This window comes from Aethalodelphis obliquidens, unplaced genomic scaffold (genome assembly GCF_003676395.1).
Source record: "Aethalodelphis obliquidens isolate GAN/ISIS:26980383/991018 unplaced genomic scaffold, ASM367639v1 scaffold1, whole genome shotgun sequence".
NCBI lineage: Eukaryota > Metazoa > Chordata > Mammalia > Artiodactyla > Delphinidae > Aethalodelphis > Aethalodelphis obliquidens.
The window spans coordinates 66,043,997-66,066,389 of record NW_020837945.1 but is presented as its reverse complement, the minus strand read 5'-3'; the positions used below and the strand labels follow the sequence as shown (position 1 = coordinate 66,066,389).

The following is a 22,393-nucleotide window of genomic DNA, read 5'->3' as shown; positions in this document are numbered from 1 at the left end:
ATCCTCAAAGAGCCTGAATCACTGTCACACAGTGTCTTGGGTTGCACAGCAACACTGAGCAACAGTTCAGAGAAACCCAATGTCCAGATAAAACTGGAATTTGCAGACACAGCATGTGAGTTCACTCATAAAAATTCTAACCAGAAGGCTTTTCAGGAATGAGTCCCATTAATTCCAAGGGCCTTGGATCACTGCTGCTTTTGAGGAGTAGAACATTGTTTCCTCAACAGACTGAACCTCAGGAATGAAGTGTTATTTACCTTTTTCTAGCTGTACGGCATCCTCATAAACACCCTTTAAAGAAGTCAGTATCACCATGGCTCCGTTGGCAAGGTAGATTAATGAATTCACTCAGCCTATGTTCTGGGTATCCAGCAGGACTGAGGTCTCAGCTATAGCAGCATAAAACCTGAGCTGTCCAAAACCAGCCTCTGAAACCTTCAAATGATCATTCTCTCTGGTCCTTCTGTTGCCTGAAGCTTGATTTGTCGTGACACCTTACTGTTTCGCTGATGAGAAATAGCACAGAGCACTTCACAGCAGTTCTCATTAAAGGAGGGCAGCCAAGTGGAATTCATTCTTGGCTCTTCATAATTTTCAAGTGAGAATTTTACTGCATATTAATGAACACTAATTGACATTTGTGACTGGTTTTTTATGGAAATCATGCATATATAATTTGCATGACAGTACCTAAGTGCAACTCTGAGAAGTTGGTGAGGGTTTTTGTATGTTGCTGGGGTTTTTTGTTTTTTTGTGTGTTTAATTCCCAACTCCAATCCCTGGCAGTAGTGTGGAATATTCACATGTCTCTAGGATCCGTCTATAAGGCAGTAGTGGCTCACAGCCCAGTTTGTGTGGTTGTGCCAGTTTATACCTGAGAGTACAGAGGGTCACAAAACACATCAGGGCAGGTCTCTGAAAGTAGGAGATGCTCCCACAGTAGTCAGGGGGATTTTCCAGCCCTCCTTTATAAATCAAATCTGCTGGTTCTGCTGAGTTATAGGAGTATCTCACTGTCCTGAGGATTGTTCCCAGGAGTATAGGACTCCTATCCTATATAATGTTTTCTAAACATCTCTGGGTTCACTTCACCAAATATGTACTGATCACCAGGCCCTGTGCTAGGTGGTAGAGCAAGACCACGTTGTCTTGTTCCCTGCTGCATCCCTAGGTCTTAATGACCAGCCCATAATAGTTGGTCAGTCAACATTTATTGAATTAACGATCATGGTCTCTACCATCAGGGATCTATAATTCAGTATCCTTACAAAATTTGATTTTAAATACAATATAAAGACCGTTACTCTTCATGTTAGAAGAAACAATGATTTAGAACTTGGGATTCTGTTAGAAACTTTAGAGAAACAAGATAGATAACCTTGGCTATATGATCCAAGTCTTTTGTATAGACGACCCTTCTCTATTGTGGAAATGAAAGAAGCCAATATTTATTGACGATCTAGTATATCAGTTCCATGTGCATGCATCCTGGACATCATATGCTTTAATCATCAACAAAACCTGTGAGGTATAGGTAGTATTATCCTCATTTCACTGAGGAGGCAGCTAAGAATTGGAGAAGTTAAGGGACTAACCTAAGACACCACAGATACAAAATGATGGAGCTGAGAGTTAAATTCAGCCTGGGCTTTGTCCATTGCAGTATCACTCATTACACCCAGTGGTCCTAGGATGTGTGAAATGGAGCCAAACTCCATGTACTGGGATGGAGGCTGAATTGACCCTGAGGTGTGCCCTGCATTCAGTTGATCTACTGTTTACAGTAAACCTACTGCTTACAGCACTGTTGTTCAGATCCTGTGGGGGACCCACTCCAATAGACAGTCTGATTCACTTTAATTCTACCAAGCAGCCAGAAATATTTAAACACTGTAAGCAGAGGGAGAAGTCAGATTTCATAGAAGAAAAGTTACAAGTAATATCAAATTAAAAGGTTGAGTATGGCCTTCTGTAATGTTGAACAAAAATGTCCTACAGATTGCAGAAAAAAATCACTGACTGTGCGCTGGGAAGCTCTGGAGAGGAGAGGCTTTAGAACACAGGGATTAGGAAAGAATGGTGGGATAATCCAAGAATTCATACAGAGCCCAAGGATCCGAAAGGTTCGTTTTCTCTAAGACTCACATTAAAGTGGTGAATCAAGTCCACTCTCCTTCACCCCACCCTGTCCTCTTCCCACCCCTGTCAGGGGACACCCAGTGATTCCCTTCTGCTTCTAAACTCCCCTAAGAGGGATGTATTTGGAGCAGCTGTCTCTCCTCCCCTTGATCTTCCCTCCAGTGAATCAAGATTCCCTGCACGAGCCCTGCTCCAGGGTCCTGGGGATGTTTATTCAGAAACCATGAAAGTATGTGGAAAACTTAACTGGAGGCACTTCAGAGGCTTTAAAAGAGAACTTTTATCATTTCTCCCTCTTTTATAAGGCAAATCTGAGGTTCTGAGAAGCAGATTAATTCAGTACACTTTACATTGTTGGGGAGAAAATGTACAAGTTCCCAAACGTATACTCTCCCAAGAGAATATTCTTTCCCCTTCCACAGTGTTCCTTTTTTCTCTCGGACCTCCTCCACAAACTTCTAACTACAGCCTTAGAGCTGTTACCCCTATGGCCCTGCTCTCTCCAGTTGCCTCCACTGGCCCTGCACACATTCTGTGTATTCACATCAAACTTGCCTTCCTGCTGGTCACCATTCCCATCCGGCACACACACACAGTCTCCATCTTCCCTTCCCCAAGCCCAGGCCCCAGATGTTTCAAGTGCGTGAAAGGCCAATCATAACTTCCTTTAAAGGACCTTTAAAGTAGTATAGAAAGAGCACTGAACTTGGGACACCAAGATTCTCTTCCTGGGCTCACCATGTGATCCCTGAACCTCCCAACCTCTGTGGGGCAGTTTTCTGACCCATAAAATGGAGACTGGACTTGATTATATCTGAGGTTGCTTCCATCTCCAATATTCTGTGACTTCACGTACTTTCCTGACTGAACTGTCTTGTTCATAGACACGCAGTTCTTTTCCACCCTAATCTCATGCTCATCCTCTCTTAGAAAGAATTTACAACTGTAAGCCATCTTCTGTGTTGAGGATCTCTGTGGTGGGCGGTCGTTAGAGGAGGTTTAATCCCCTCCGCCCTGTGTGTACTTGTCTGCGGCCTCCACAAAGAGCAGTGTATGCTTAGGCAAGAGACGTGAATTTTACTGTTAGTATAAGTGACCCATATGCAGCATGTTTGTAAATCTGCTACCAGAACATAACACAGTGCATTCAAAAACAATTAAAATGCATTTTACATTCCCTGCTGTTTATAATTATCCATGTATCTGCTGCCTATATTAACATAGTTAATGTGGAGGTAACACTTGAGACAATATTAGTGCCAGAAGGAACGTTAGTATCTAGTCATTGCTATTGGTGGTGGTTTGAATAGATATATTTTTTATTAATTTGCATGTGGTTCTGACTTACCTCTTCTTCATGGATAACCTGAGGCTGAGATACTTCAAACAATGTATCTATTTGCTCACATTGGGTAGAAACATTGGTATTACTTCAGCTGTCCCTTCTGCTTTTAATATAAAGCATGTATTGGGTTGAAAAATGAAGGAATAAGGAAATCCAGACAAAAGGAAAATAGTCATAGGATAATAAAACGAGCCAGAAATACCTAACACTGCACAGTTGCTATAAGTGAACCACATATTTGATTCCAAGCTTCCCAGCAGCCAAAAGAGAAAGAAATGTACTACTCATGACATGAAAATGTTCCAGAAAAAGACAACTTTTCCTGGTATTTGAAAGGAAGAGAAATTTCCACCATCTGTCCTCATGGAGGAGCCACTAAGTCAGTGTTGTAGACCACACCTTCGACAATATTTTACTAATACCTACAATGCTAATTTTGTTCATTTATTCAATAATCATTTATTGCATGCCTACTATGTGCCATATATGTTTCAGTGCATTACAGTTATTGTTCTTTTTGATGCTCAAATTATCCTGTCATTGACCAGTGGAAGCCTGTTGACTCCTGCATCCCTTTGACATGATTCTGTACTCTCTGTAGTCTGATAATTTTTCATGCTCTAGTATGACAAAATGTCCCAGTTTCATCTCATATATTTCCAGCTCCGTAGCTTAAATTGACTATTTCACTAAAGAAACCTGATTCCTTTTAGTGAAAAATGGTTTTAGAGACTACAATCTGGGCACTTGGAGTGCTTATTGTTGCTATGTTGTACTTACTTCCAAACTTCAGTTAACAGACTAGGAAATATGAATATTTTAGAAAAAGAAAAATTTTGAGTCCATACTGATATTTCCCATTTAAATAAAAGATTGAGAGATTTTTAACTTATTTTATTTTATATGCATATTTTTTTCTCTTACTTTGAAATTCTTAGTTCCCATTGACATGAACATAATTACTTATTTGCTTTATCTAATAGGTAGATGTGTGTATGTGTATATGTATTTATATCCATCTATATAAAATAGGAACAATACCCACTTAATGCCATTTAAGATTTCTTTGTGGTTATTTTTTGTCTTTCGGGTATATAATCAAATTACTTTTACTTAAAATAATTCTTCTCTATGTGGTTATGTCATTAACTTGATGATAATAATTTGTTTCAGCTTGCTTTCTAATTTTTAGATATTTATTTTCTCTTTGATTTAATTTTGTTTTTTTTTTTGAAGTTTTGAATTTTATTTTATTTATTTTTTATATAGCAGGTTCTTATTAGTTATCCATTTTTATACATATTAGTGTATACATGTCAATCCCCATCTCCCAATTCATCACACCACCACCACCACCCCTGCCACTTTCCCCCCTTGGTGTCCATACTTTTTTCTCTATATCTGTGTCTCTGTTCCTGCCCTGCAAACCAGTTCATCTGTACCATTTTTCTAGGTTCCACATATATGCGTTAATATACGATATTTGCTTTTCTCTTTCTGACTTCACTCTGTATGACAGTCTCTAGATCCATCCACGTCTCAACAAATGACCCAATTTTGTTCCCTTTTATGGCTGAGTAATATTCCATTGTATATACGTACCACATTTTCTTTATCCATTCGGCTCTCGATGGGCATTTAGGTTGCCTCCATGACCTGGCTATTGCAAATAGTGCTGCAATGAACATTGGGGTGCATGTGTCTTTTTGAATTATGGTTTTCTCTGGGTATATGCCCAGTAGTGGGATTGCTGGGTCATATGGTAATTCTATTTTTAGTTTTCTAAAGACCTTCCATACTGTTCTCCATAGTGGCTGTATCAATTTACATTCCTACCAACAGTGTAAGAGGGTTCCCTTTTCTCCACACCCTCTCCAGCATTTGTTGTTTGTAGACTTTCTGTTGATGCCCATTCTAACTGGTGTGAGGTGATACCTCATTGTAGTTTTGATTTGCATTTCTTTAATAATTAGTGATGTTGAGCAGCTTTTCATGTGCCTCTTGGCCATCTGTATGTCTTCTCTGGAGAAATGTTTCTTTAGGTCTTCTGCCCATTTTTTGATGGGGTTGGTTTTTTTTTTAATATTGAGCTGTATGAGCTGTTTATATATTTTGGAGATTAATCCTTTGTCCATTGATTCGTTTGCAAATATTTTCTCCCATTCTGAAAGTTGTCTTTTCATCTTGTTTGTAGTTTCCTTTGCTTTGCAAAAGCTTTTAAGTTTCATTAGGTCCCATTTGTTTATTTTTCTTTTTATTTCCATTACTCTAGGAGGTGGATCAAAAAAGATCTTGCTGTGATTTATGTCAAAGAGTGCTCTTCCTATGTTTTCCTCTTAAGAGTTTTACTGTGTCTGGTCTTACATTTAGGTCTTTAATCCATTTTGAGTTTATTTTTGTGTATGGTGTTAAGGAGTGTTCTAATTTCATTCTTTTACATGTAGCTGTCCAGTTTTCCCAGCACCACTTATTGAAGAGACTGTCTTTTCTCCATTGTATATCACTGCCTCCTTTGTCATAGATTAGTTGACCATAGGTGCGTGGGTTTATCTCTGGGCTTTCTATCCTGTTCCATTGATCTATATTTCTGTTTTTGTGCCAGTACCATACTGTCTTGATTACTGTAGCTTTGTAGTATAGTCTGAAGTCAGGGAGCCTGATTCCTCCAGCTCCGTTTTTTTCCCTCAAGACTGCTTTGGCTATTGGGGGTCTTTTGTGTCTCCATACAGATTTTAAGATTTTTATTCTAGTTCTGTAAAAAATGCCATTGGTAATTTCATAGGGATTGCACTGAATCTGTAGATTGCTTTGGGTAGTATAGTCATTTTCACAATATTGATTCTTCCAATCCAACAACATGGTATATCTCTCCATCTGTTTGTATCATCTTTAATTTCTTTCATCAGTATCTTAATAGTTTTCTGCATACAGGTCTTTTGTCTCCCTAGGTAGGTTTATTCCTAGGTATTTTATTCTTTTTGTTGCAGTGGTAAATGGGAGTGTTTCCTTAATTTCTCTTTCAGATTTTTCATCATTAGTGTATAGGAATGCAAGAGATTTCTGTGCATTAATTTTGTATCCTGCAGCTTTACCAAATTCATTGATTACCTCTAGTAGTTTTCTGGTGTCATCTTTAGGATTCTCTATGTATAGCATCATGTCATCTGCAAACAGTGACAGTTTTACTTCTTCTTTTCCAATGTGTATTCCTTTTATTTCCTTTTCTTCTCTGATTGCCATGGCTAGGACTTCCAGAATATGTTGAATAATAGTGACGAGAGTGGACATCCTTGTCTTGTTTCTGATCTTAGAGGAAATGCTTTCAGTTTTTCACCATTGAGAATGATGTTTGCTGTGTGTTTGTCATATATGGCCTTTATTATATTGAGGTAGTTTCCCTCTATGCCCACTTTCTGGAGAGTTTTTATCATAAATGGGTGTTGAATTTTGTCAAAAGCTTTTTCTGCATCTATTGATATGATCGTATGGTTTTTATTCTTCAATTTGTTAGTATGGTGTATCACGTTGATAGATTTGCATATATTAAATAATCCTTGCATCGCTGGGATAGATCCCACTTGATCATGGTGTATGATTCTTTTAATGTGTTGTTGAATTCTGTTTGCTAGTATTTCGTTGAGGATTTTTGCATCTATATTCATCAGTGATATTGTTCTGTAATTTTCTTTTTTTGTAGTATCTTTGTCTGGTTTTGGTATCAGGGTGATGGTGACCTCATAGAATGAGTTTGGAGGTTCCTTCCTCTGCAATTTTTGGAAGAGTTTGAGAAGGATGGGTGTTAGCTCTTCTCTATATGTTTGATAGAATTCACCTATGAAGCAATCTGGTCCTAGACTTCTGTTTGTTGGAAGTGTGATTTTTAATCACACTTTCAATTTCATTACTTGTGATTTGTCTGTTCATATTTTCTATTTCTTCCTGATTCAGTCTTGGAAGGTTATACCTTTCTAAGAATTTGTCCACTTCTTCCAGGTTGTCCATTTTATTGGCATAGGTTTGCTTGTAGTACTCTTTTAGGATGTTTTGTATTTCTGCAGTGTCTGTTGTAACTTCTCATTTTTCATTTCTAATTTTATTGATTTGTGTCCTCTCCTCTTTTTCTTGATCAGTCTAGCTAATGGTTTATCAATTTTGTTTATCTTCTCAAAGAACCAGCTTTTGGTTTTATTGATCTTTGCTGTTTTCTTTGTTTCTATTTCATTTTTTTCTGCTCTGATCTTTATGATTTCTTTCCTTCTACTAACTTTGGGTTTTGTTTGTTCTTCTTTCTCTAGTTCCTTTAGGTGTAAAGTTAGATAGTTTATTTGAGATTTTTCTTGTTTGTTGAGGTAGGCTTGTATAGCTATAAACTTCCCTCTTAGAACTGCTTTTGCTGCATCCCATAGGTTTTGGATCATCGTGTTTTCATGGTAATTTGTCTCTAGGTATTTTTTGACTTCCTCTTTGATTTCCTCAGTGATCTCTTGGTTATTTACTAATGTATTGTTTAGCCTCCATGTGTTTGTGTTCTTTATGTTTTTTCCCCTGTAATTGATTTCTAATCTCATAGCGTTGTGGTCAGAAAGATGCTTTATATGATTTCAATTTTCTTAAATTTACTGAGCCTTGATTTGTGACCCAAGATGTGATGTATCCTGGAGAATGTTCCATGTGCACTTGAGAAGAAAGTGTAATCTGCTGTTTTGGGATGGAATGTCCTATAAATATCAATTAAATCTGTGTGGTCTATTGTGTCATTTAAAGCTTGTGTTTCCTTATTAATTTTCTGTTTGGATGATATGTCCATTGGTGTAAGTGAGGTGTTAAAAGTTCCCCACTATTTTTGTGTTACTGTCGGTTTCCTCTTTTATAGCTGTTAGCAGTTGCCTTATGTATTGAGGTGCTCCTATGTTGGGTGCATATATATTTATAATTGTTATATCTTCTTCTTGGATTGATTCCTTGGTCATTATGTAGTGTCCTTCCTTGTCTCTTGTAACATTCTTTATTTTAAAGTCTATTTTATCTGATATGAGTATTGCTACTGCAGCTTTCTTTTGTTTTACATTTGCATGGAATAGCTTTTTTCATCCCCTCACTTTCAGTCTCTATGTGTCCCTAGGTCTGAAGTGGGTCTCTTGTAGACAGCATATATATGGGTCTTGTTTTTGTAGCCATTCAGCAAGCCTGTGTCTTTTGGTTGGAGCATTTAATCCATTCATGTTTAAGGTAATTATCGATATGTATGTTCCTGTTACCATTTTCTTAATTGTTATGGGTTTGTTTTTGTAGGTCCTTTTCTTCTCTTGTGTTTCCCACGTAGAAAAGTTCCTTTAGCATTTGTTGTAGAGCTGGTTTGATGGTACTGAATTCTCTTAGCTTTTGCTTGTCTGTAAAGCTTTTGATTTCTCCATTGAATCTGAATGAGATCCTTGCTGGGTTGAGTAATCTTGGTTGTAGGTTCTTCCCTTTCATCACTTTAAATATATCATGCCACTCCCTTCTGGCTTCTAGAGTTTCTGCTGAGAAATATATATAAGGAGTTCCCTTATATGTTATTTGTTGATTTTCCCTTGCTGCTTTCAGTAATTTTTCTTTGTTTTAATTTTTGCCAGTTTGATTACTATGCATCTCGGTGTGTTTCTCCTTGGGTTTATCCTGCCTGGGACTCTCCGCACTTCCTGGATTTGGGTGGCTCTTTCTTTTCCCACGTTAGGGAAGTTTTTGACTATAATCTCTTCAAATATTTTCTCGGGTCCTTTCTCTCTCTCTTCTTCTGGGACCCCTATAATGCGAATGTTGTTACGTTTAATGTTGTCCCAGAGGTCGCCTAGGCTGTCTTCATTTCTTTTCATTCTTATTTTCTTTATTCTGTTCCATGGCTGTGAATTCCACCATTCTGTCTTCCAGGTCACTTATCTGTTCTTCTTTTTTTTTTAATTTTTTAAAATCTTTTCTTCTGCCTCAGTTATTCTGCTATTGATTCCTTCTAGTACATTTTTCATTCCAGTTATTGTATTGTTCATCTCTGTTTGTTTGTTCTTTAATTCTTCTAGGTGTTTGTGTTTTAATTCTTCTAGGTCTTTGTTAAACATTTCTTGCATCTTCTTGATCTTTGCCTCCATTCTTTTTCCGAGGTCCTGGATCATCTTCTATCTATCGTTATTCTGAATTCTTTTTCTGGAAGGTTGCCTATCTCCACTGCATTTAGGTGTTTTTCTGGGGTTTTATCTTGTTCCTTCATCTGGCATATAGCCCTCTGCCTTTTCATCTTGTCTGTCTTTCTGTGAAGGTGGTTTTTGTTCCACAGGCTGCAGGATTGTAGTTCTTCTTGCTTCTGCTGTCTCCCCTCTGGTGGATCACCAATATTTTATTTTTGGAGTGTCTAATCTACTATATTTTTAATTTTGTAATTGCATTTTAATCTCTAGAATTCTGTTTGGGTTTTTAAAATATATTCTCCATTTCTCCTTTCATTTTGCTTATGTTCTGTTTTATATCTTTGAGCATATTTATAATTGTTGTTTTAAAGTCCTTATGTGGGCTTCCCTGGTGGCGCTAGTGGTTGAGAGTCTGCCTGCCGATGCAGGGGATGCGGGTTCATGCCCTGGTCCAGGAAGATCCCACATGCCGTGGAGCGGCTGGGCTGGTGAGCCATGGCTGCTGAGCCTGCGCGTCCGGAGCCTGTGCTCCGCAACGGGAGAGGCTACAACAGTGAGAGGCCCGCGTACTGCAAAAAAAAAAAAAAAAAAAAAAAAAGCCCTCATGTGCCAATTATATTATTTCTGTTATTTCTGTATTTTTTTTCTATTTTTTGGCTGCGCTGCACAGGATGCAGTATCCTAATTCCCTGACCAGGGATCAAATCTGTGCCCCCTGCCGTGGAAGTGCGGTGTCCTAACCTCTGGACTGTCAGGGAAGTCCCTCTGTATGTTTTTATTGAATTTTTAAAGTGTATTGTTATAGGTCTTATTTCTTGCATCTTTGCATGCCTGGTAATTTTTTATTGATGATGGACATTTTGAATTTTATGTTGTTGAGTGCTGGCTCTTGTATTCCTTGAACCAACATTGTATTTTGTTCTGGAATGCAGTTAGGTTTTTTGTGGATTAATCTGATCCTTTTAAGGCTTACTTTTGAGCATTTTTAGGGAAGGTCCAGAGTAGTTTCTAGTCTAGGGTTTATTTAGTCCCATTTTTTTCTGAGAATTGTATCCAATGTCCTGTATATTATGAGGTCTCTCCACTCTGGCTGGTGGGAACACAAAGTATTCCCAACCCTGTGTGAACTCCAGGAAATGTTCAGCTACTGCCTACCAGTGGTTATTTCTTTCACTTCAAGTAGTTTCCGCTCACTCATGCCTGGATCAATACTCAGAAAAAGACTGAGAGGATCCCCTGCAGGTTTCCAAAGCACTCTCTTTCTTGGTATCTCCGTCTTCTTCATTACTCTGCCTCACAAATTTGTTTGCCTGATGTCCCTAAACTGCAATCTATTCTCCTTACCTCAGCAAGACTTCTAGGCTCTCTTTGGGTTTCCCCTCCTTGTGCTGTGGCCTGGGAACTGCCTTCAGGCAGTAACTTGGGATCAGTTATTGTCACTGGAAGGATATATTTATTTATTTATATTTCACTTTATATCTGTCAGTCAGTTGTAGGTTCACCTCATTTGTTTTCCAAAGTCCTGTGAAATCTGTTATCCAATATCTGGTAAGAGTTGCTTTGTATATTTTGTCTGGTTTTCGAGGTGTTTACAGCAGGACGGCAATTCCAATAGCAGTTAATTCTTCATGAACAGAAGCAGAAGCTGTACCAACTACAAAACAAATTTTTAAAAGACAGTAATTGTAGGACTAGTTTTTCAATAGCCAGAAATAATGTGTAGAAGAATAGGGTAGATTTTTGTGGAAAGATATGGGGGCTGTTGAGAGTGGTGAACCTGTAAAGGACCATCTTGCTGTTTGGAACAGTGTCGTTGATGCAGTATCTGTTTTGCTGATCCTAATCACCGGGCAGCATTCTGTCAAATAAATTGTAAGCCCTACCATTTCATCTTCTTGGGCCTGCTACTGTCTGTGGACTAGACAGTTTACCTCTGTAGACTTTGGTGGGGGCAGGAATTGCTCTTGGAGGAGCCTGGCAGACCTTTCTCTTTGTGCCTTGGATCCTGTATCTATGTTATGGTCAAATGCCTCACTATTATCCCCTCTGACACACTCCTTCCCACCCACTTTCCCAATCACTCAATACTTTTTGAAATCATTCAACTCTGTCCTCTCAATAACTAAGCCATTCACTTGTTTCACCACTTCTTCATGTGTGAATCTCTGTAAATGTGTGCTAATGTTATAATTGAATGCCTGCCCCGTGGAAGAGCCTAGTATCATGGTTTATAAAGTTCCTACTCTGGATATCCATGGACTGGAGGGGTGCCTAGCATTCAAAGTTCCATGCCAGTGAGTTCAGTCTGTCCAAGGTGACCTTTAGAATGTACTTAGAAATTTATGTTCAGCTGGACAATCCTATCATGTTCACAGAATCTCCCAAAGATGATTTGGGCTTAAGGTTGTTGGCCCTTCTGAGATCCACAGTATTGACCAGGGTTTCTCTACCTTAGCATTACTGACATTTGGGGCTGGATAAGTCTTTGTTATTTGGACCATTCTGTGAATTGTAGGATGTTTAACAGCATCCCTGGCCTCTACCTACCACATGTCAGTAGCACCTTCCTCTCAGTTTTGACAACCACAATGTGTCCAGACACTGCCAAATGTCCTCTGGCTGTGCAAAATTGCCCCAGTTGAGAGTTACTGATATAGACATACTGTTGTGGGCCACACTCCAGAGATCCCATAGATGTGAAGCTCTGGGAACTAAACATGAAGAAACCTAACAGGCCATTGGTGTCTTCTTGAGGTGAGGTCAATCCAGGGTGTCTGCCCCATGCAGGGTATTAACTGGGAGGACATTGACCTTTCAGTTAAACTCCTGGATTTGAGTCCCGCGTCTGCAGATTTGGAGCAAGATTCTCCACTTTTCTGCTCTTCAGTTTTCTTATGTGAAAACGAGGAGATGTCTTATTTACCTCACATGACACAGTTGTGAGAACAAAATGAGGTTTTACATATATACACACACACATCTATATGATGTAAGGATACACAGACAGGGGCTTAATAATGGTTTAAATGTAAGTGTACTTATTTGCCAGTATGATTAAAAGGGCAATACAGGAAATATATATTTTTCAATCCATCATATAGTCCTCCCTGTGGCTTCCAGTATTGCTCTATGCTAGAAAGCACGATAGGGGATGTCTAACTTTTAAGAAAAAAAAATTATCTTTTTAGCAATTAAATTTTCAACTAAATTAAGATGCAAATAGTCAGATTTTTATATTTACTCCTTAATTTTGCATTCAGTAATCTGATCAGACTTCACAAGAATTTAAATGTCTTGAGAGGAGGTAGTGGCTTTTAGTTCTCTTGGGATTTCATTGTAATGAACCTGGTAAATAATTCAGGAAGATATGAGAGGCCAATATATGGGCAGCACCTGGTGCTATATTGTTCCTGTCTAAGCATGCAGAATCCAAAGATGGCATTCTACACCAGTCACTATTGTTCTGACTTAAACACAAGTCCTGTATTCAGTGGCCATTGGAATAATAATAATTGATTTTTTTTCCTCTTCCAAGTTTCCTCCACAATAAAAGAAAACTGTGCTAAGCTGTTTCAGAAACACAAAGCAGAAGTGGCATCCTTTTTTAAATTCCCACTGGTAAAATTTCAAATCTGTTTCTCTGTTACGGGGTAGATTGCTTCAAAGTATTGGGGACATGTCTGCCTTTTCTGCTGGAGTTAATTTAAGCCTCTCTACTTTTGAGCATTTCTACTTTTGTTCTGCAAGGTAGAGCTTTTTTTTAGATCACAGTATTCATATTGCAATCATCTTCTGAGAGAAATAACACCATCCTCTGGCCACTTGCTCACTCTGTGGGAATTCTTAGAACCCTCAGTTTCTCTCCCTATTACCTGAGTAGCCTATCCCACTTCTAGTAGTCTAACAGTTAAAAAATAGACAAACAGAAAACTCTTGGCAAAGGGCTTGCATATCCTTTTGAGATCCCAGCTGACTGGGCATAGAATGTTCCTCCCTTCACTGAGCTAACAGGAGTGAACAGGACCAACCAACAGACAATGTATGCAGACAGTATGGGCACCTGAGCCTACCACCACCCAGGATCAGACAGAGCTTAATCCCTAAGTTGCATAGAAAGATCTTTGAAGGGCAGGGGGGGTTTCCACTAGGGAAAAAAAGAAGATGTGTTCACATATTGAAACTAAAATTCTTGTAGTGCTGGACCATAAAAGGGATCAGAAGAGGGACTGTAGAGCTGTATATCTATAAATTGTTAGGTGTGCTTTGTCTTTGTTTTTAAAGTATTGTTTATTAAAGAGGTTTTGAAATATATTTATTTAAATATATACTATATTTTAAACCTTTGTTATATATAATGTATATAACTACATATAATAAAAATATATAGTTAAAATGTGTAAAATATTTTAAACCTCTGTAATAAGCCATTTACATATATGTGTGTGTTTGTGTTTATTTGTGTGTGTTATATATAAATAACATTTGTTTTTTAACAGGCTTAATTGCTTTCTTCTCCTTTGAGACCTGTGTGAGAGTACTTGGAGCAGCGACTGCCATCTGGTGGCAAGCTAGAATCATCGCAGTGTGTGACTTCATGGTTACTAAGATGCCCGCTCTTGACTCACATGGTCTGCACTGGCAGCAGGGGACGAGGAGAGCCTGGAGGGTGTCTGATGAAGGAGCTTAGTGAAATAACTCTCCACTTCCACCTGAATGGATTGTTCGTCCCAGATTCTGCACCAGGAGCCAGCTTCAAAATGGCACCTCTGAAGAAAAGATTTGAGTTGCTCTTCTGTTTTACTCAAAGATCTTCTGGTTATCTACTGGTGGGTGACCAAGACTGTGAATAAGCACATACCAAGAGGGGCATATGATGACATGGAGTCTGAAATAAACTGCTCTGAATTGTGTGATGGTTTTTCTGGCCAGGAGCTGGAGCGGAGACCCCTTCATGATCTCTGCAGGACAACAATTGTAAGTGAGCAGCCATGGGGTGTCAGGGCTGCTTAGATGTACACATTGTTTTTATTATTGTTGATGATGGTAGTGGTGGTGGAGGGGGGAGAAGTACAAGGAGGAAATGCTTATGCAGGACATTATGTCCCAGCTCTGGGGGTGATGAGGGCAGTTCATGTTTGATCTATAGAAGAGCCTTCGTTCCTAACAGCTTCTCTTCATTCTGTTCTCAGACCTCTTCCCACCACAGCAGTAAGACCATTTCTTCATTATCTCCTGCCCTCTTGGGTGTTGTTTGGACTTTCCTCAGCTGTGGAATTCTGCTGATAGCCTTCTTTCTTGGCTTCACAATTCGCTGCAGGAAGAACAGGTAAGCAGCCCCATGCCTAGTTTCTCATATCTCGTTGCCTGAAACATGAAACCCAGAGTGTTAGTGTCATTTTGGCACCACGAGCTGCTGGCTGGTATCAGCAAAGCTTGTGTTCTACTGTGGCATTAAACTATGTGAGAAGCTGTCCCTGAAGGAGGCCTGGCCTTGCAGTACAATCCCCTCTTGAGAAGGAGAAAGGTCTGGCCCACTCTTGTGCTAACTACTACAAGGATATCCAAAGAAGAGAATGAAGAGTCTCTCCTCATAAAGGATGGTGAGATCTTTCCGAGAAGATGAGGTATTTGTATTAAAAATAGAGAGCACGTAGAGAAATATTCCAAAGCAACATTAAAGTTTATGGCAGCACAATTGGAACCAGTCTGGGTAAGCTAAGGTTTCCGTAAAAATAGTGAAGCCCCACTACCTGGCTATTCTGCTAGGCAATTGTGACTGGTTGGAAAGTCACAGGCTCATCCAGGTAAGGGCGTATGTCACCCAGGACTGACAAAAGAAACAAAGTGATGGCTTTTTTTCTGAAGGGACTTGCAGAATCTTTCCTTCACTGGTATCCAGTCCTTCCCTCAAGGCCCACCCCATCTCTCCCACTCTGTGCCATCCTCCTGCCCCAGCTATCCCAGGCTCCCTCCTGAGAAGCCCTGCTCCAGCCTTCTCTCCCTGGTCTACAGGTGATTTCTGGATGGAGCCCATGTCAGATTTCAACAACCCCCTCAGAGATGCCAAACTCGCCTGTCCCCACAGCAGCCTGACACTTTGTGACGATCAAGTGTATTATGCTCCGTTGCCTGGGCTTGGCACTCAGATGAGGGTCAGTCAGTTGGATTTGTCTGCAGGCATTTTGGGGTGCCACTGGCCATCTGAGGCTTGGAGGACATGGAACTGTTAGGCAGCAGTGGCTTGATCTACTGGGTCAACCTCAGCACGGCAGTGAGGAGTGGCACTTGGCCCTGGGTGCACCCCTGAAGCTTCCCCAGCCACTTTTCATTCTGTCCCTCAAATACACTAAGCCCACTCCCATCTTAAGGCCTTTGATTTTCTGTCACTTTACTGTTCCCACTGCCTGACAGTCTTCTCCAGATCGTCCCATGACTAGTTCCTTCTCATCTGATAGGTCTTGTCTCAATTGTCATCTCTTCAGGGAGGATTTCCCTGATCATCCTATCTAAGGTAGCGTCTCTACAGAATGGCCACCCAGCCCCCTACGTCTCATGCCATATCCCATCACCCTGTTTTATTTTCTTCATAGCAAGTATCACTCTCTGATAATACCATATTTATTGATTTACCTGTTTATTGTCTGCATCCCCCACCAGAATGTAAAGTCTGTGAACACAAGGACCTTGTCTGTCATGCTCACCACTGTTTCCAGCATTTAGAACAGACTGGAACGTAGTAAGTGCTCAGTAAATATGTTTTCAGTGATCCTGGGAGTAAGGAGATTTAAATCCCAGCAGTACCTGCTGCCAAGAAAATGACTAGGAAAATCACACATTCTGAGGTTAGAAAACTATGGAGTATACTATGTTCAGTTACAACACATTTCTATAATGCAAGTTAGTACCCAATTGGCAAATAAGAAAATAACATCATTGGTTCATACGTAATTTTTTCCCCAGCTAATCAATAGTTTAAAGCATCCAGGGGCAAGCTTTCTTACAGTTAAAGAAGGAAGCCTTAAGCTAAGAATACTGTGATGGCAGTGCAAGCAGTAGCTGGTTTAATGGCTTCAAGAACTGGTATTCTACCTACAATGTGACGCTATCTGATGAAGTTGCAGGAGTAGATGAAGACATGAAGAAGACATTTCCCTCGTATTTAAAAACAATTGATTGCTGAAGAAAACAGAGATCCAAATTAGATTTTGATGACAATGTTATCTATTGGAGGTGAATGCCCTTAAGGACCTATGTCTTGCAGATTTAAGGCTGTAAAAATCAGCTGTGATCCTGGGTACAAGTGGTAGTGGACATTTACTGAGTACTAGTATTTTAATTGAGATAATTATTATTTTTTATTAGTATTCTGGTTACAAAGTTAAATGTGTTTCATATGTTATGGCCCCACATTATTTTCCCATAAGCCATTACTTTTATCCACAATTTTGTAGAATGTGAGGTTTTTTAAAAAGCATTTATATGTCTGAACACTTGTAAACAGTGTTATAGCAGAAGCACCTGTATTTGTTTCATTCTACTAAAGACTTTGTTCCTTGTCTTGCTTGCAGCAGGAGCATGACTTGGCATAAAAAATAACGTATTAAGAGGCGCTGTGAGTAAAAACACATTTTGCAGTTAAGTAGCTTACAAGGTCAGTCAAGGAAACATAAAATAACCCAGTTTCAAAAGTGCTTTCTTAAATAGTAAAATTTGTTCAAAGGTGCAGCATCACAGTTAGATGCCTCATTTCACTCCAGTTCTGTGGTCTCTAAATTTGTGAATGTGACTCTGTGTGTGCACACACATGCATGTGTGCCAGAGTAAGAAAAACATTTTAATAAAATAAAAATAATGTAGCAGTGTTCAAGTTCAGTCACCAATACTGCATTTTTGATAAATTTTAAAATGTAGTCTACAAGGGAAAATCAGTAAAGATACAGAAGACTTGAACAACTCCATCAACCAACTTGACCTAATTGACATTTGTATAATCCTACACCCAACAGGAGCAGAATACACATTCTTTTCAAGTACACACAGAACATTTACCAAGATAGATCATCTTCTGGGCCATAGAGAAGATCTTATTAAATTTAAAAGGATTCAAATTATACAAAGTACGTTCTCTGGCCAGAATGGAATTAAATTAGAAATCCATAACAGAGAGATCTCTGGAAAATTCTGAAATATTTGGAAACTAAATAGAATACTTTAAAATAACCCATGGTCAAAGAAGAAATCAGAAGGGAAACTAGAAAGTATTTTCAACTGAATGAAGGTGAAAACACAATATATCAAAAATTTTTGGATGCCATTAAAGCAGTACTTCAGGGGAAATTAGAGCACTAAACTCCATATTATAAAGAAGAAAGATCCACCTTACAAGACAGAAAACAAGAGCAGATGAATCCCCAAATAAACAGAAGAAAGGAATAATAAAAATCAAAGTGGAAACTTATAAAATGAAAAACAGAAAAGCAACAGATAAAAACAGCAAAACCAAAAACTTTATGAAGATCAATAAGATTGACCAACTTCTAGACAAGGGGCCAGGAAAAAAAAAAGAGAATATATAACTACCCAAGTAAGGGAGAGAGAGCTGTCATCACTAAAGATTCTATAAATATTAGAAGGAAAATAAGTTAATATCATGAACAACTTTGGTAGGCAGTCTCTAAAATGTTCTCCAATAAGTCCTACCTCCTGGTAGTCACAATATTGTGAAATCTCTTCTCCTTGAGTATGGGCTAGACTGACTGATTTGCTTATTAGTCACTTGGGATAAGGTTACAAAAAGACTATGGCTTCCAACTTGGATCCCTCTCACTCTTTCACTCACTCACTCTGAGGGATGCCACCTTCCATTTTGTGAGCTGCCCTGCAGAGAGGCCCACATGGCCAGGAGCTGATGTTTCCAGTCTGTGGCCATCAAGGACCTGAGGCTTATTAACAGCCATGTCAGTGAGCTTCAAAATAGATCTTCTGAGTCCTGCTAAGAGCAGTGTGAATAAGCTTGGAAGCAGATTTTCCCCCAGTCGAGCCTTGGAGGACTGCAGCATGGCTCACCAAGGGGTATACTTGTGAGAGACCCTGAGCCAGAGGCACCCCTGTGCCTGTATTGTAGAAATGTTACTAGTTCTACACAAAGTCTTCTAAGAAACTGAAAATAAGGAAGCATTTCCTAACTTACTGTAATGAGTTAGGAAACAAAGAATTTAGAAGAGAAAAAGGCTATAGGCTCATGAACATAGATCCAAAATTCTAAACAAAATTTTAACAAATTGAGTACAACCAATATCAAAAGGATAATTCATCATGACAAAGTGAAGTTTATTCCAGGAATGCAAAGTTGTTTTAACATCCATATATCAATCAATATAATACACCATGTTTACCAACTAAAAAAGAAAACCATATGATCATCTTAATAGGCATAGAAAGAGCATTTGACAAGGTTCAACATCCATTCCTGATAAAATCTCAACAAAGTAAAATAGAAAAGAACTCCCTACCATTTTTTTTTAACATCTTTATTGGAGTATAATTGCTTTACAATGGTGTGTTATTTTCTGCTTTATAACAAAGTGAATCAGTTATACATATACATATGTTCCCATATCTCTTCCCTCTTGCCTCTCCCTCCCTCCCACCCCCCCTATCCCACCCCTCTAGGTGGTCACAAAGCACCAAGCTGATCTCCCTGTGCTATGCGGCTGCTTCCCACTAGCTATCTATTTTATGTTTGGTGTGCGTTGGTGGTATAGTGGTGAGCATAGCTGCCTTCCCTACCATTTTTTTTTTTTTTTTTTGCTGTACGCGGGCCTCTCACCGTTGTGGCCTCTCCCGTCACGGAGCACAGGCTCCGGACGCGCAGGCTCAGTGGCCATGGCTCACGGGCCTAGCCGCTCCGCGGCATGTGGGATCTTCCCGGACCGGGGCACGAACCCGTGTCCCCTGCATCAGCAGGCGGACTGTCAACCGCTGCGCCACCAGGGAAGCCCCTTCCCTACCATTTTTAATGGTAGAAGACTAAATGCTTTCCCATTGTGATCAGAAGCAAGATGTCTGCTCTCACCAGTTCTATTCAACAGTGAAGGTTTTAGCCAATGCAAAGAGAAATAAAAGTCACCTAACTTAGAAAGGAAGAACTAAAATGGCTTACCTTCAGGTCACCTGATCATCTATATAGAAAATTCAATGGAATCTATTTTTTTAAAAAAAAAATTAGAACTAATAAATTAGTTTAACAAGTTTTCAGGGTACAAGATCAATGTACAAAACTCAACTGTATTTCTATATAGTAAAAACAATTGAAAAGTGAAATTAAAAATAATGCCATTTACAGTAGCATAAAAAATATGAAATATTTAGGGATAAATCTAACAAACAATGTGAAATACTTGTGCACTGAAAACTGCAAAACATTGCTGAGAGATATTAAAGAAATTCTAAATAAATGGAGACATATTGTGTTCATGGGTTAGAAGACTCAATATTGTTAATTCTCCCCTTATTGATCTATAGACTAAACCCAATCACAATCACAATTCAGCTGGCCTTTTTTTGTATAAATTGACAAGCTGGTTCTACGATTCACATGGGAATATGAAGCACCTAGAAGAGCCAAAACAACTTTAAAGAAGAATAAAGTTGGAGGACTAGGACCACCTGATTTCAAGATGTTACAAAGCTACAGTAATGAAGACAGTTTGGTATTGGGTAAAGATAGACATATACATCAATAGAACAGATAGAATCCAGAAATAAACCTATGCATACATGAGAAACTGCTTTTCAACAAAGGTGCAAAGGCAATTCAGTGGAGAAGGGACAGTCAGTCTTTTCAACAAATGGTGCTGGAACAATTGGATACCCATATGCAGAAATGAACTTTGATCTATATCTTGTGCCATGTTTAGAAATTAACTGAAAATGGATCATAGACCTATCTATTAAATCTAAAAAAATCTAAAACTGTAAAACTTCTCAAAGAAAGCATAGGATAACAATTTTGTGACCTTATAATAAGCAAAGATTTATTAGGTACAACAATAAAAGTAAAATCCATAAAACAAAGCATTGATGAGTTGAACTTCATCAAAATTAGAAGCATCTTCTCTTCTAAAGAGAAACTTAAGAAAATGAAAAGAAAGCCACATACTGGAAGAAAATATCTGCAAGTCATGTATCTGATAAACAACTTGTATCCAGAATATATAAATATACAGAATATATATATACAGAATATATAAATAATACTAAAAATTGATAATAAAAGAAGCAATCCAACAACAACAAAAAAATGAGTGAAAGGTTTGAACAGACACTTCACCACAGAAGATATATGGATGGCAAATAAACATGTGAAAAGATAGTCAACAGCATTCGTCATAGGGAAATGCATATTAAAACCACAATGAAATACCACTACACACCTATTAGAATGGTTGAAATTTTAAAAGACTGGCTAAATTGGCATATACTGCTGGTGGGAATGTAATATGGTACAACCACTTTGGAAAACAGCCTGAACGTTTCTTTAAAAGTTCAACATATGGCTACCATATGATCCAGTCATTCTGCTCTCAGGTTTTCACCCAGAGAAATTAAGCTATATGTATACCATACTTTTGTATACCATGTTCATAACAGTTTTATTTGTAATAGCCAAAAACTGCAAATAACAAATATCCATCAACAAGTGAACGGATAAACAAATTTTGGTATATCCATACAATGAAATACTACTCAACATTAAAATAATTATTAATATTTGGAACAACGTGGATGGATATCAAAATAATTATGCTGAGTGAAGGAAGACAGGCAAAAAAGACTGTATACTATATAATACCAATTATACAAATTCTAGAAAATTAATCTATTGTTAACTAATCTGTAATGATAGAGATCAGATGAGTGGTTGCCTGCAAGTCGGGGGTAACACAGAAGAGCAGGAAGGAGGGATGACAAGGGGCATGTGGAAACTTTTGGGGTTGATGGTTCATTACCTTCATTGTGGCGAATATTTCACAGGTATATACATATATCAAAACTTAATAAATCATATAATCCTCAAAAATCATACAGTTGATTGTATGTCAGTTACACTCATTAAAGCTATTAAAAATGTAGTCCATAAACATTCTTATTTTTTTGAGAAGGTTCTCATGAGTGAAAAAGTATACCATATTTGGTGTTCTTTTCCAAAGGGCCCTGCTAGGTGACCTAAAACCCATCTGTGAAGTGTGCTAGGTATTAATGACTGATATGGGAGAATGCACTCTTTTTTCCTAGATTCCTCATGCAGTTTAATAAGGACCAAATTAACTCTTGGAGCAAAGTAGACCTTTCATGTCAAAAGGGAGGCTCTCCTGGTGCCTCCTCTGAAATGCACAAAACAAGGGCAGTGTCATAAGTTTTGCATGAAGATAAACTTGTTCAATTAAAGGACTATCTTTTATTCTAAGACCTTATCTCACTGTCATTTGTGATAATGATTTAGATGGTAGTTATTTACATATTGTTACTTCTCAGAATTGAAAGTAGCATTCCCACAATAATCCCCAGTAGCTGGGTTTTTACTACCTGGGAAATCAAAAAGTTTGAGTAATAAGAATTGTGTAGGGGGGCTTCCCTAGTGGCGCGGTGGTTAAGAATCTGCCTGCCAATGCAGGAGACACGGGTTCGAGCCCTGGTCCGGGAAGATCCCACATGCTGCGGAGCAACTAAGCCCGTGCGCCAC

The 22,393-nt window shown here is 38.7% G+C and overlaps 1 protein-coding gene across 2 annotated transcripts in view; it reads left to right on the top strand.

Moving 5' to 3' along the window:
* GPR156 (G protein-coupled receptor 156) overlaps nt 1-22,393 on the top strand; it is a 93,841-nt gene that overhangs the window by 19,249 nt on the left and 52,199 nt on the right. For both annotated transcript variants that reach the window (XM_027105832.1, XM_027105825.1), the window contains exons 2-3: nt 14,145-14,622; nt 14,838-14,974. In XM_027105832.1, the coding sequence (XP_026961633.1) occupies nt 14,527-14,622; nt 14,838-14,974 (233 nt within the window). In that variant the 5' untranslated portion in view covers nt 14,145-14,526. The remainder of the gene's footprint in view (nt 1-14,144; nt 14,623-14,837; nt 14,975-22,393) is intronic.